Here is a 13,427-nt window from a genome sequence, read left to right on the forward strand (position 1 = left end):
CGATAATGATCTTCTCCTTTCTCTCTAATTCAGAAGAAGGGTCTCAACCTGAAATGTTAACTGCCCATTTCCATAAGACCATCAGCCATTGAACCTGCTCCACTTTAAATATACCCAAAGACTTGGCTTTCACAGCCATCTGTGACAATGAATTACACAGTTTCACTGCCCTCTGGCTACAGAAATTCCTCCTCATCTCTGATTTAAATGGATGTCTGTCTATTCTGAGGCTGTGCTTCTGAACCTAGATACCCCCACTATACAAAACATACTCTTCACATCCACTATCAAGGCCTTTCAATTTTCAATAGGTTTCAATGTGAATCCACTCTCATTCTTCTAAACTCCAGTGAGTACAGGCCCAGAACAATCAAACGCTGCTCGTACGTTAACCCTGCCATTCCCATCATCATTCCTGTGAACCTCCTGTATTTCCCTCCATAGATGCTGTCTGACCTACAAAATTCCTCCAGCATTTTGTGTGTGTTGTTCCACAAAGAATCTGGCTGGAGTTCGCATTGAGGAATTCAAATCAAAGTTTCCCATTGCCTCGGAATCACTCTGTCCGAAACAGAGGGATTATACACCTGACCCTGACCCGCTGCTGGGGAATCAAGAGGATAAAAGGACTTGTCACCTACTCAGGCGTGGTCCATACTCACCATCAGTGTAGTCATGGTGATGATAGGGAATGTGATATCTTCGTGGGTATGTCCCACCCTTCCCAATTTTATCAAACGTTGGGATATCACAATCTGCAATAAGGAGAAAACGTTAATTTGGTTTATCTTGAAAAGAAATTTACAAAACCAAACCATCACTCTGCGACTAATGACTACTCTGCACAATAATGACTTATGCTATCCTGTTCTGTGTTCTGTTGCACAGAATCCTCCTTTAAGCATATCCTCTCCCTTCTTCCTGTGTTTATCCAGCTTTCCTTTTATCTACCTCAGAAGCAAATAAAAAGCCAACCATTTGGCCCCCAAGCCCACTTTCCCATTCAATAAAACTGTGACCTCAGCACCACACGTCTGCACTAACCCAATACCTTGACTCTCCTAGTATTGAAAAAAATCTATCAATTTCCATGATTCAACCATTCCTCATATTCCACATTCTCGGGATAAAGAAATTTGTACTGGAAATTCTCTTCTGGATCTACCAGTGGCTGACCTACAGTTATGATCCTTAAAAAAGTCTGGGTCACTTGTCAAGGACCACACAGGAACCATGCCAAGACGTTCACTTATGCTTTGATGGTAATTGTGGGTGCAGTTCTGGTCACCCCATTAAATAGGAAGGAAGTCGAGGCTTTGGAGAGAGTGCAGAAGAGGTTTACCAGGATGCTGGCTGGATTAGAGGATGTGAGCTACAATGAGAGGTTGGACAAACTTGGGTTGTTTTCTCTGGAGTAGAAGAGGCTGATGGGAGATCTGATAGTGGTTTATAAGCTTATAAGAAGGATACAGAAGTTAGATCGTCAGTCTTTCTTTCCCAAGGTCAAAATATCTAATATCAGAGGGCAAGCATTAAGGTGAGGGGGACAAGTTCAAAGGAGATAGGTGGGTAAGGTTTTTTTTATATACACAGAGAGGTGTTTAAGAGACCTTTAGATAGACATGGAATCGAGGAATATGCTCACTTGCAGATCCCAGTCACTTTGGATTTGCAACAATAACTTCTCCACAATTTCCATCAACAAAGATGCACCACGAGGATGAGTGCTTAGTCCGCTGCTCTAAATCACTTTATGATATGATTTTGAGGCTAACCACAGCTCCAATGCCATATTTAACTTTGCTGAGACACCACTGTCTTTGGCCGAATCAAAGGTGGTGATGAATCAGCATACAGGAAGGAAAATGAATATCTGGCTAAGTGGTGCCACAACAACATTTTGCTCAATGTCAGCAAGACCAAGGAGCTGATTATTGACTTCAGGAGGAGGAAACTGGAGGTCCATGAGCCCGTCCTTATTGAGGGATCAGAGGTGGAGAAGGTCAGTAACTTTAAATTCCTCAGTGTTATCATTTCAAAGGTACTGCCCTGGGGCCAGCATGTAAGTGGAATAATGAAGAAGGCACAGATGCACCTCTGTTTCCTTAAAAGTTTGGGAAGAGTCAGCATGACATCTAAAACTTTGATAAACTTCTATAGATGTGTGGAAGCGAGTACAGCTTGGTATGGAAACACCAACGCCCTTGAATGGAAAATCCCTCAAAAAGTAGTGGATATGGCCCAGTCCATCAGGGTAAAGTTCTCCCCACCATTGAGCACATCTACGTTGAGCACCGTCACAGGAAAGCAGCATCCATCATCAAGGAGCCCCTCCACCCAAGTCATGCTCTTTTTTGACTGATGCCATCAGGAAGGTGATACAGGAGACTCAGGCCTCACACCATCAGTTTCAGGAATGGTTATTACTCATCATCCATCAGGCTTTTGAACCAAAGGGAATAACTTTGCTCAACTTCACTTGCCCCAACATTGAACTGTTCCCACAACAAATGGACTCACTTTCAAGGACTCTTCATCTCATGTTCTCAATATCTATTGCTTATTTGTCTATAATTATTATTTCTTTCTTTTTCTATTTGCTCAGCTTGTTGTCTTTTGCACCCTGGCTGAACACCCAAGTTGGCGTGGTCTTTCAATGATTCTGTTATGGTTATTATTCTATGGATTTATTGCATATGCCCACAAGAAAATGAATCTCAGGGCTGTATATGTAATTTGATAATAAGTTTACTTTAAACTTTGAATTTTCATTAAAATTAATGATGCCTGATCTATTGAGTATTTCCAACATCTGTTTCTCCCATAGAACACAGACCAGCGCAGCACAAGAATAGGCCCTCCGGTCCATGATATTGTGCCGAACCAATTAAGTTAGTAATCAAATGGCCAACTAAACTAATCCCTTATGCCTACACAATGTCCATATCCTTCCATTTTCCTCATATTCATGTGCTACTGAAATGTCTCTATGACCACCCTAGGCAGGGCATTCCAGCCACCCACCTCTCTCTATGTAAAAAATTTTGCCCCTTACATCTCCTGTGAAATTAACCCCTCTCACCTCATATGCATGCCCTCTGGAATTAGAGATTTCAACCCTGGGAAAAAAGATGTTGTCTGTCTATTCTATCTATTTCCCTTATAACCTTATAAACCTCTATCAGATCTCCCTCCGTTTCTGCCACTCCAGAGAAAACAACTCAAGTTTGTCCAACCTCTTGTTATACAGATCTGCAATATTGTGTTGGTTGTGCACAAACGTACAGCAGCCAGCTCACTCCAGAGTAGAACAAAACTCACCGGAATAGTCCTGATGATTATCTGGATAACTCTGCGCCCTAGGCATTCGAGCTTTGGGATAAATATCACTGAAAGGCAAAGTGAAATGTTAAACTGCCACCGTTAAATTCAGATAAACAATTATAAAATGGATTTTTAATTCAAAAATCTCAGACCTTCCTGCAGTCTAACCTTTCTGAAGCTCAAAAAAAGGATCCTGAAAACATCTCATAACATCCAAAGAACTATCCAAAGCTGAGCAGCTGTTGGATTAAGTGTAGAATTGCTTTGTAGTTTAACCTTCCTATGCTTGCTTGTATTTTTATATAATTACCTATATACCTATTACATTTCAGTGAACTTTCCAGTAAATGCAGCATAGCAGCTTCTGCATTTTTCTAGAAATGCCTTTGTTTTCTGTAGCAGGTGTCATGTCACTTGAATCTGGCTATTTTATAGGCTCATTCTTATCACTGGAATGTTTTATTTAAGGCAGAGCTAATTTTAGTAGAAAACAATCATGATTACTTTGTGCTCACGGCTCTTCTTTGGTGTTTTATGGTTCTTGTAACACTTAATAAAACGGCTGTGAGCAACAAGTTTTAAATACTTCTGTCTTTACTTCCAAAGCAGCTCTGGATCGCACCAACACTGGGATCTAACACTGCTAAGTGCAGAGGTGAGATTAAAACCAAGGATTCTTAAAGGCATCATCACAAATCTTCCCCAACCTTCCTCATCCTACAACTTGCACGTCATGTTGGGTAACTCCACTGTTGCCAAATCTCACAGCACAGAAGGAAATTGAGCCCATTGTGCCTGTGAATGAACTGTGCAGTTAGTCCCACAATACTGCTCTTTACTCTAGAATTTCTCCAACTCCTTACATTCAGCGGTGGGAATCGAAGCCAGATCGCTCCAGCAGCAGCAATACGGGTTCCACTACCACCACTGTCAGCAAGGAATTTGTATGTTCTCCCCATGACCACGTGGGTTTCCTCTGGGTGCTCCAGTTTCCTCCCACATTCTAAGACGCGTGTGTTAGGGTTGTAAGTTGCGGGCATGCTATGATGGCGCCAGAATCATGGCAACACATGCAGGCTGTGTCCCACTCCCAGCACATTCTCGGACTCTTTTGGTCATTGACGCAAACAGTGCATTTTCCTGTATGATTCGATGTACATGCAACAAGTAAAGCTAATCTCTAGTGAGCACAAGCAGGGCAAAGGAATGGGAACTGGTGCAAGCAAGGATCTGTATTACCTGTCTAAGGGGCTGTCAAGGGAGGGACAGCTCCCAGATGCCGAGTTCTCAGGACTACTCATCGACAGTGGGTCCAGCATCTGCCAAGAAATAGTCAAAAGTTGGATGAGAAATCACTCTGAACACTAAGAAAAGGAAACAGAAGTAAATCAGTGGAGAGTCACACAGCACAGAAACAGGCACAACCTGTCCCTTTCGACCAAGACAATTGTGTACATTCTACACAGAAATATGCAACGTTACTGCGGTCTGCATGTCATCTAAAATATTGACAAACTTCTACAGATGCACAGTGAGAGTTTTCTGACTGGTTGTATCACAGCCTGGTATGGAAACACCAATGCCCAGGAATGGAAAAGGCTACAGAAAGTGGAGGACACAGCCCAGTCCATCACAGGTAAAGCCTCCCTCTACCATTGTGCACATTTATAAAGAGCGCTGCCACAAGAAAGCAGCATAATATCATTCAGGACCCCCACCATCCAGTCATCCTCTCTTCTCACTGCTATGGAAGGAGATACAGGAGCATTAGGTCCCACACTACCAGGTTCAGGAACAGTTATCATCCTTCAATCATCAGGCTCCTGAAACAGCATGGATACCTTCACTCGCCACAACTGTGAACTGATTCCATGACCTACAGCCTCGCTTTCAAGGACTCTACAACTGAACAGTGGCCAATCAGTGATCAGGAGCATGAGAAGACATAGCTCACTTAGGTTTGCCAATTCAATACTTAAGGCATCAATTTCAGCAGCTTGGCATTTGAACAACAGCCAATCAGCAATCAGGATTGATTGGCGAGAAATAATAAAAATAAGGCAGAGGCAAGTGGAGTGGCCAATGTTGGAGTGGGCAGTGTTAGAACGGTTATTTGAGGCTTTAGCTCTTTGAGGCTTCAGCGAGGGAAGACGAGTGAGAGAATGCGAAAAACTGTAGGTAGGTTTTTTTTTACCAGCTTATTTATTGTTTCCCTCTTTATATTTGTACAGTTATAACAGTAGGCAGGATAGCTGGATGCTCCTCTTGTAGGATGTAGGAAAGCAGGGAGACCTCCAGTATCCCTGATGACTTCACCTGCAAGAAGTCCATCCAGCTGCAGCTTCAAATGCTCTACGTTAGGGAATTGGAGCTGGAACTGGAATAACTCAGGATCATTCAGGAGGATGAGGAGGTGATAGATAGGACATATAGAGAGGTAGTTACACCCTAGGAGCATGACACAGAGACTGGAGACTGGGTGAGTCAGGAAAAGGAAAGGAGTTAAACTGCTGGTGTAGAGTACCCTTGTGGCCATCACCTTCAACAACAGGTACACCACTTTACATACTATTGTGGGGGGTGGGGGGGGTGTGGATGACCTAGCAGAGAGGAAAGTCACAGCGGTCACGTATCAGCACTGAGCCTGGCTCTGTGACTTACAAGGAAAGGGAGGAGAAGTGACAAGCTGTGATGATAGGGGATTTATTAGTGTGGGGAACTGAAAGAAAATCCTGTGGTCGAGAACAACATTCCCTGTGATGTAGATACCAATGGCACAGGTAGGAAGAGTGACAAGGTTCTGCAAAGCGAGTTCAGGGAGTTAGGTGTTAACTCCACAGTTGTGATCTCAGGACTGCTACCCATGCCATATGCTACCGAAGCCAGAAATAGGAAGATTGTACGGTTTAACACATGGCTAAAGAGTTGGTGTGGGAGGGAGGGAATCAGATTTTTGGATCATTTGGACTCTCTTCCAGGGAAGATGATACCTGTACAAAAGAGAGGGTTTTCACCTGAACTGGAGGGGGATATTAGTGAGAAGGTATGCTAGCGCTGCACAGTGGGGAGGGGGGGTCAACCAGAGTTCTAGAACAGATAGTGGACAGGTTGTGGAGACAGAGGTTGTTAAGACCTCAAACAAAGTCAGGAATCAAAAGGATGACCATGATGAGACTAATGATCTGAGCTGCATATATTTCGATGTAAGGAGTACTGTAGGAAAGGCAGGTGAGCTCAGGGCTTAGATCAACACCTGGAATTATCATGTTGTAACCATTCGTGAGACTTGGTTGCAGGAGGGGCCGGACTGGCAGCTCAGTATTCTGGGGTTCAGTTGTTTTAGACGTGATTAAGGGAGAAGGGGGGTGGCGTTACTAGTCAGGGAAAATGTCACTACAATGCTCAGTCAGGACAGACTGAAAAACTCATCTAGTGAGGTTTTATGGGTGGAACTGAGGAATAAGAAGGGTATGATCATGTTAATGGGGCTATATTATAGACCACCCAACAGAAATTAGAACAAATTTGTAGAGAGATCACAGACTGCTGCAAGAAACATAATTTTGTTATACAGTGGCATACAAAAGTTTGGGCACCCCGGTGAAAATTTCTGTTACTGTGTAGCTAAGCGAGTAAAAGATGAACTGATTTCCAAAAGGCATAAAGTTAAAGATGACACATTTCTTTAATATTTTAAGCAAGAAAACTTTTTTATTTCCATCTTCTACAGTTTCAAAATAACAAAAAAGGAAAAGGGCCTGAAGCAAAAGTTTGGGCACCCCGCATAGCAGTACTTAGTAACACCCCCCTTGGCAAATATTACAGCTTGTAAACGCTTTCTGTAGCCAGCTAAGAGTCTTTCAATTCTTGTTTGGGGGATTTTCGCCCATTCTTCCTTGCAAAAGACTTCTAGTTCTGTGAGATTCTTGGGCTGTCTTGCATGCACTGCTCTTTTGAGGTCTATCCGCAGATTCTTGATGATATTTAGGTCAGGGGGCTGTGAGGGCCATGGCAAAACCTTCAGCTTGCGCCTCTTGAGGTAGTCCATTGTGGATTTTGAGGTGTGTTTAGGTTCATTATCCTGTTGTAGAAGCTATCCTCTTTTCATCTTTGTTTTTTTTTTACAGATGGTGTGATGTTTTCTTCCAGAATTTGCTGGTATTTAATTGAATTCATTCTTCCCTCTACCAGTAAATGTTCCCCGTGCCACTGGCTGCAACACAAGCCCAAAGCATGATCGATCCACCCCTGTGTTTAACAGTTGGAGAGGTGTTCTTTTCATGAAATTCTGCACCTTTTTTTCTCCAAACATACCTTTGCTCATTGAGGCCTAAAAGTTCTATTTTAACTTCATTAGTCCACAGGACTTGTTTCCAAAATGCATCAGGCTTGTTTAGATGTTCCTTTGAACCTTTTGAGTAGAACTTTTTGGCCGTATAGTATTTTAACTTTCCACATATCGACTAGGACCGCCATACTGTAAAAAGGCTAGATGCGATAGAGTTTGCCAATGTGTTCAGGAATGTGTCCTTAAATCAGTACATAGAAGTCCCAACGAGAGAGTGTGCGATACTCGATCTGCTATTAAGGAATGGGACAGGGCAGATGACAGAAATTTGTGTAGAGAACACCGTGCATCTAGTGATCACAATGCCATCAGTTTCAAAGTAAATATGGAAAACTATAGGTCTGGTCTGCGGGTTGAGATTCTAAATTGGAGAAAGACCGATTTTGATGGTATCAGAAAGGATCTGGCAAGTGTGGTATGGGACAAGCTGTTTTCCGACAAAAGTGTACTTGGTAAGTGGGAGGTCTTGAAAAGTGAAATTTTGAGTGCACAAAGCTTACATGTACCTGTCAGAATAAAAGGCAAAGAATAAGGTTTAGGAAACCTTGGTTTTCAAGAGATATTGAGACCCTGGTTAATAAATAAAGAGGCGTATAGCAGGTATAGGCAGGTAGGAATAAATGTGGTACTTATGGAGTATAATAAATGCAAGGGAGCACTTAAATAAGAAATCTGGAAGGCTTAAAGAAGGTATGAGGCTGCCTTAGCAGACAAGGTGAAGGAGAATATTAAGAGCAAAATAGTAAGAGACAAAATTGGTCCTCTAGAGATTAGAACAGTAATCCATGCATGGAGCCAAAGGAAATGGGGGAGATCTTAAATGGATTTTTTGCATTTGCATTACCAGGGAGACAGACACAGGGTCTATAAAAGTGAGGCAAAGCAGCAGTGAGGTCATAAACCCTATACAGATTGGAGAGGATGATGTGCTCACTATCTTGAGGCAAATTAGGGTGGATTAATCCCCAGGATCTGACAAGGTGTTCCTTTGGATCCTGTGGGAGGCAAGTGCAAACATTGCAAGGCTCCTAGCAGAGATATTTAAATCATCCTTAGTGACAGATGAGGTACTGGATGATTGGTAGATATCAAATGTTGTTTTGCTGTTTAAGAAAAGCTCTAAAAATAAACCAGGAAATTATAGGCTGGTGAGCCTGACATCAGTAGTGGGAAAGTTATTATAAGGTATTCTAAGGGACTGGATATATGATTATTTGGATAGACAGGGACTGATTAGGGATAGTCAGAATGGCTTTGTGCTTGGTGGGTTGTGTCTTAACCAATCTTTTTCGAGTAAGTTACCAGGAAAGTTGATGAAGGCAAGGCAGTGGATGTTGTCTACATAGACTTTAGCAAGCCATTTGACAAGGTCCCACATAGGAGGTTGGTCAGCAAGGTTCTGTCACCTGGCATTCAAGAAGAGGTAATAATCTCGATTAGATATAGGCTTTGTGGAAGAAGCCTGAGAGTGGTAGTGCAGGGTTGTCTCTCTGACTGGAGGCCTGTGACTAGTGGAGTGCGACGGGAATCGGTACTGGGTCCTTTGTTGTTTGTCATCTATATCATTGATTGGGATGATAATGTGGTTAACTGGATCAGCAAACTTGTAGACGACACCAAGATTGGTGACAGCAAGAAAGACCACAGGGCTTGAGCGGGATCTAGATCAGCTGGAAAAATAGGCTGAAAAATGGCAGATCAAATTCAATGCAGACAAGTGAGAGGTGTTGCATTTTGGTAGGACAAAGCTGGGTAGGTCTTACACGGAGAATGGTAGGGCACTCAGGAGTGCGGTAGAGCAAAGGGATCTAGGAATACAGGTCCATAATTCATTGGAAGTGATATCACAGGTTGATGGGGTCATAAAAAACAAGCTTTAGGCACATTGGCCTTCATAAATCCAAGTACTGAGTGCAGGAGATGGAATGTAATGTTGAAGTTGGATGATGTTGGTGAGGCCTAATTTGGAATATTGTGTGCAGTTTTAGTCACCTACCTTCAGGAAAGGTGTAAATAAGGTTGAAAGAGTACAGAGAAAAATTACCTTTTTATGTGTTGCACTGTACTGCTGCCACAAAAAAAAATCAAATTTCACAATATATGTATGTCTATGATGATAAATCTAATTTTGATTCTACATTGTGGGTAGAACGATAGTTATCCTGATAATTATTTTCATTTTTATTTTGAAGACCTCAATTGCCAGTTTCAGGAAATTCAATCAGAGATTTGTCAAAGTTAATCCCTCCCACCCTGGAACAATTTGGTGCCGAAACGCATGTAAATGGTGCCTCATCTGCCTTTCTGAGAGGGTCCATCACTCTCTCCGAGAGTGAAGAGTCGGCACGTCACTCTCACTGACAATAAGCAGCGAGGATGTCACTCCTGCTGACAACAAGGAACCAGAGAGTCAATCCAGACAGTGTGGGGACAGCCCATCACTCCCACTGACAGTAAGGGACCGAGATGTCACTCCCGGCAGCAAGGAGTCAGAGTGTCACTCCTGACAGTGAGGAGCTGGCCCGTCACTCCCACTGACAATAAAGGAGCTAGCACGTCAGTCCCACCAACAAGGAGCCAGAGCATCACTTCCCGCGCCTGCTTTCCCTTATGCTGCCCTATTCACAGTGAACCATAAGCTAGCGGTGCATACGAGCTGATGTGTGGTCGGACTGGGAAGGGAGGATTCCTTACTTGGTCCATACTCTCTGGAATGAACTCGCCCTCACTGTTGATGCTGGTATAGGATCCATTTCGTGCAACCTGCTGCTGTCCGTCTGGAATGTACCCAGGTGGTGGGGAGCTCCTATCCGATGTCTGTGAAGCTGAACATACAATAGATGATTCAGTGAGCAAAACACCAATCAAACTAACAATCTTCCAATTCCCAGCAACCAACCACAAATTGAACCTGAGGATTCACAAAGAAAAGGTCTCAGCAGAAAGTTATGTCTGAACAAATCTGGGGGGGAGGAAAGGGGAAATCGATGTTCTCTAACTCATGGTAATCTCACCCCTTCCCCCTTCTCTCTTTTTTCATTCGCCATTCTGCTTCTGATCTTTACCGTTCTCTTCTCACCTGCCCATTACTCCCTCTAGTGCGTCTCCTCCTTCCCTTTCTCCCAGGGTCCACTCTTCTCTCTGATCAGCCCTTTAGCTCTAATACTTCATCCTCCCCTCCCCCATCCATCATTTTCTCCCTCACTAGACTCACTTGTCACTTGTACTCCTTCCTCCCTCCCCTGCCTTCTTATTCCGGCTTCGTCCCCCTTTCCTTTCTAGTCCTGATGAAAGGTCTCAGGCCGATACATCAACTATTCATTCCTCTCTATAGATGCTCCCTGACCTGCTGTGTGCTTCTGGCACTTTAAGCGTCTTGCTCAATAAGCCATGCCCACAGCTCCCGCATCAGACTCGGAATCAGGTTTACTATCACTGACATATGTCATGCAACCTGCTGTTCTACAGCAGCAGTACAGAGCAATACATAAATTAATATAGTTATAGTGCCTAAGACTTTTGCAAAGTACTGCAGTAATTTTACATATTGCACTGTACTGCTGCTGTAAAAAAATACAAACAAATTTCATGACATCTGTGAGTGATGGTAAACCTGATCCTGATATGGGTCTCTGTTGTGCACTCAGAGTGGGAAGGGGGCAGGGAAAGAGAATTGTGATTGGGAAAAGGGGAAGGAAGAGGGGAGGTTGCGGGAAGTACCAGAGAGACATTCTGTAATGATCAATAAACTAATTGGAACCAAATTACCTTGCCTGGTGTCTCAGGGCTGTGTGTGTCTGCACCCACACCATCCTTAACCCCTGGCACTCCTTCCCTGCCACCAGTCTCACATCCTACCGCAGCATTCCACCCTCCACATTCCCGACAATCTTTGCTTCCACCAGAGTTACAAACTCTATCTCCACTCTACATTGAAAAATACAGTACTGTGCAGAAGTCTCGGGCACCCTAGCTATATACATGTGCCTAAGACTTTTGCACAGTACTGTACATACACACACACACACACACACACATTTTATACACACAGTGCCTATATAAAGTATTCAACTCCCTTGGAAGTTTTCATGTTTTCTTGTTTTACAACATTGAATCACAGTAGATTTAAATTGGCTTCTTTTGACACTGATCAACAGAAAAGGACTCTTTTGCGTCAAAGTGAAAACAGATCTCTACAAAGTGATCTAAATTAATTACAAATATGCAAAGCCAAACTAAATCTACTGTGATTCAATGTTGTAAAACAATAAAACCTGGGGGACTTCCCGGGGGTGGGGGGGGGGGCGGGGTGAATACTTTTTATAGGCACATGCATATACACACACACACACACACACACATACACACAATGGATATTGGTTAACTGAGCCATCAGTTAATTGGGGTAACCGCTTATTTGGAACAACTCTTAAAGAACAAAAAATAATTGAGAAAATAGCCAGGATTCCCTTAGTTTATTTGGAACACTATATCGCTTACTTGAGCAGACTCGATGGGCCAAATGGCCTAATTCTGTTCCTATATCTTATGGTCTTAATTGGGGCTGGAGACTGTTGCCGAACAGTTTTTAACAAGTGTCAGTTATGTTTGCGCACTTGTGCGGCCATTAAATACTACACTGTGCTTCGAGTGAACAGTTTTTAAATAACATCTGTTGTGAGTGTTTGTGCTCAAAAAGCAGTGATTTTTGTCTCCATAGACGGCGAGAAATAAGCAATAAGACAATTCAGAACTGTTTTACTCACTGTGGTTTCAAGCATTCAGGCTCGGAGATGCCAGAACGGCAGAGAGTGAAAATGAAACAATTTCACTATTGCATCAAGTTAGAAACTATAAAGAACTTGAAGGTATCAACAATCATTTTAAATGTTAAAATGAAAATGAAGATTTGGAGAATGCAATCATCAAAAGCATTTTATGAAGGCAGTCCATTATCTGCATGAGGTGTCTGTGCTGATTTGTTCATTTAGAATCAAAAGAATGGGCCAAAATGTTCTTGTCCCTGTGTGTGTGTGTGTGTGTGTGTGTGTGTGCGTGCGCGCTCTATCATGTTTTTGTGTTGGTTCATTGTCTGTTCAGAAATCTGATGGCAGAGGTGAAGAAGCTGTTCCTAAGACATTGAGTGTGTGTCTTCAGGCTCCTGTATCTCATCCTTGATGGAAACAAAGAGAAAAGAGCATGTCCTGGGTGATGGGGTGCCCCTTAATGATGGATGCCACCTTTCTGAGGCACTGCTTTTTGATGAAGTCTACCATCCACAGCAAATGTAATACCATTAAAAATAATGCCAGCCATTTTTTCCCACTGAGGTTTAGAGCACAAGATTCTTCATTGTAAATGACTGCTGGGTGGTGCTGTAACATCAATCAAAGTGAACTCAATATGCAAATTAATGAAAATTAAAGATGGGACTGAAAAGGGGGATTGACGAAGAATAGTTTTATATCTGGTTCAAGATTTAGTACCTATCATCTTTTTGTTAAAGGATATTGTAAATGCAAAATAGAGCATACCTATCACTGGGAGCCGGTTTTTCCTCTCGGCACCCATGTAGACGGTGTTGTTGTCCAAGTCGTCCAGCATTTGTAGAGCCTGCATGTTGCTGAGGCTTGTTACCTAGGCAACAGAGTAAACTAAAGTTTGAATTTGAATTTTAAAAAGGTTAAGACTGCTCACAGACAGTGTAACTGTATAATACTCCACTGTGCCAGATCAGGGCTCAATTCCCCTCTCT

The 13,427-nt window shown here is 42.8% G+C and overlaps 1 protein-coding gene across 2 annotated transcripts in view; it reads right to left on the bottom strand.

Annotated features, from left to right (window-relative positions):
* Nucleotides 1–13,427, bottom strand: part of map3k2 (mitogen-activated protein kinase kinase kinase 2) — a 78,604-nt gene that overhangs the window by 16,887 nt on the left and 48,290 nt on the right. For both annotated transcript variants that reach the window (XM_072261079.1, XM_072261080.1), the window contains exons 7-11: nucleotides 13,207–13,309; nucleotides 10,367–10,497; nucleotides 4,564–4,643; nucleotides 3,322–3,389; nucleotides 663–755 (exon numbers count right to left, since the gene is read on the bottom strand). In XM_072261079.1, coding sequence (XP_072117180.1) covers nucleotides 663–755; nucleotides 3,322–3,389; nucleotides 4,564–4,643; nucleotides 10,367–10,497; nucleotides 13,207–13,309 — 475 coding nt within the window. The remainder of the gene's footprint in view (nucleotides 1–662; nucleotides 756–3,321; nucleotides 3,390–4,563; nucleotides 4,644–10,366; nucleotides 10,498–13,206; nucleotides 13,310–13,427) is intronic.

This window comes from Mobula birostris, chromosome 6, assembly GCF_030028105.1.
Source record: "Mobula birostris isolate sMobBir1 chromosome 6, sMobBir1.hap1, whole genome shotgun sequence".
In the NCBI taxonomy this organism is placed as follows: Eukaryota; Metazoa; Chordata; class Chondrichthyes; order Myliobatiformes; family Myliobatidae; genus Mobula; species Mobula birostris.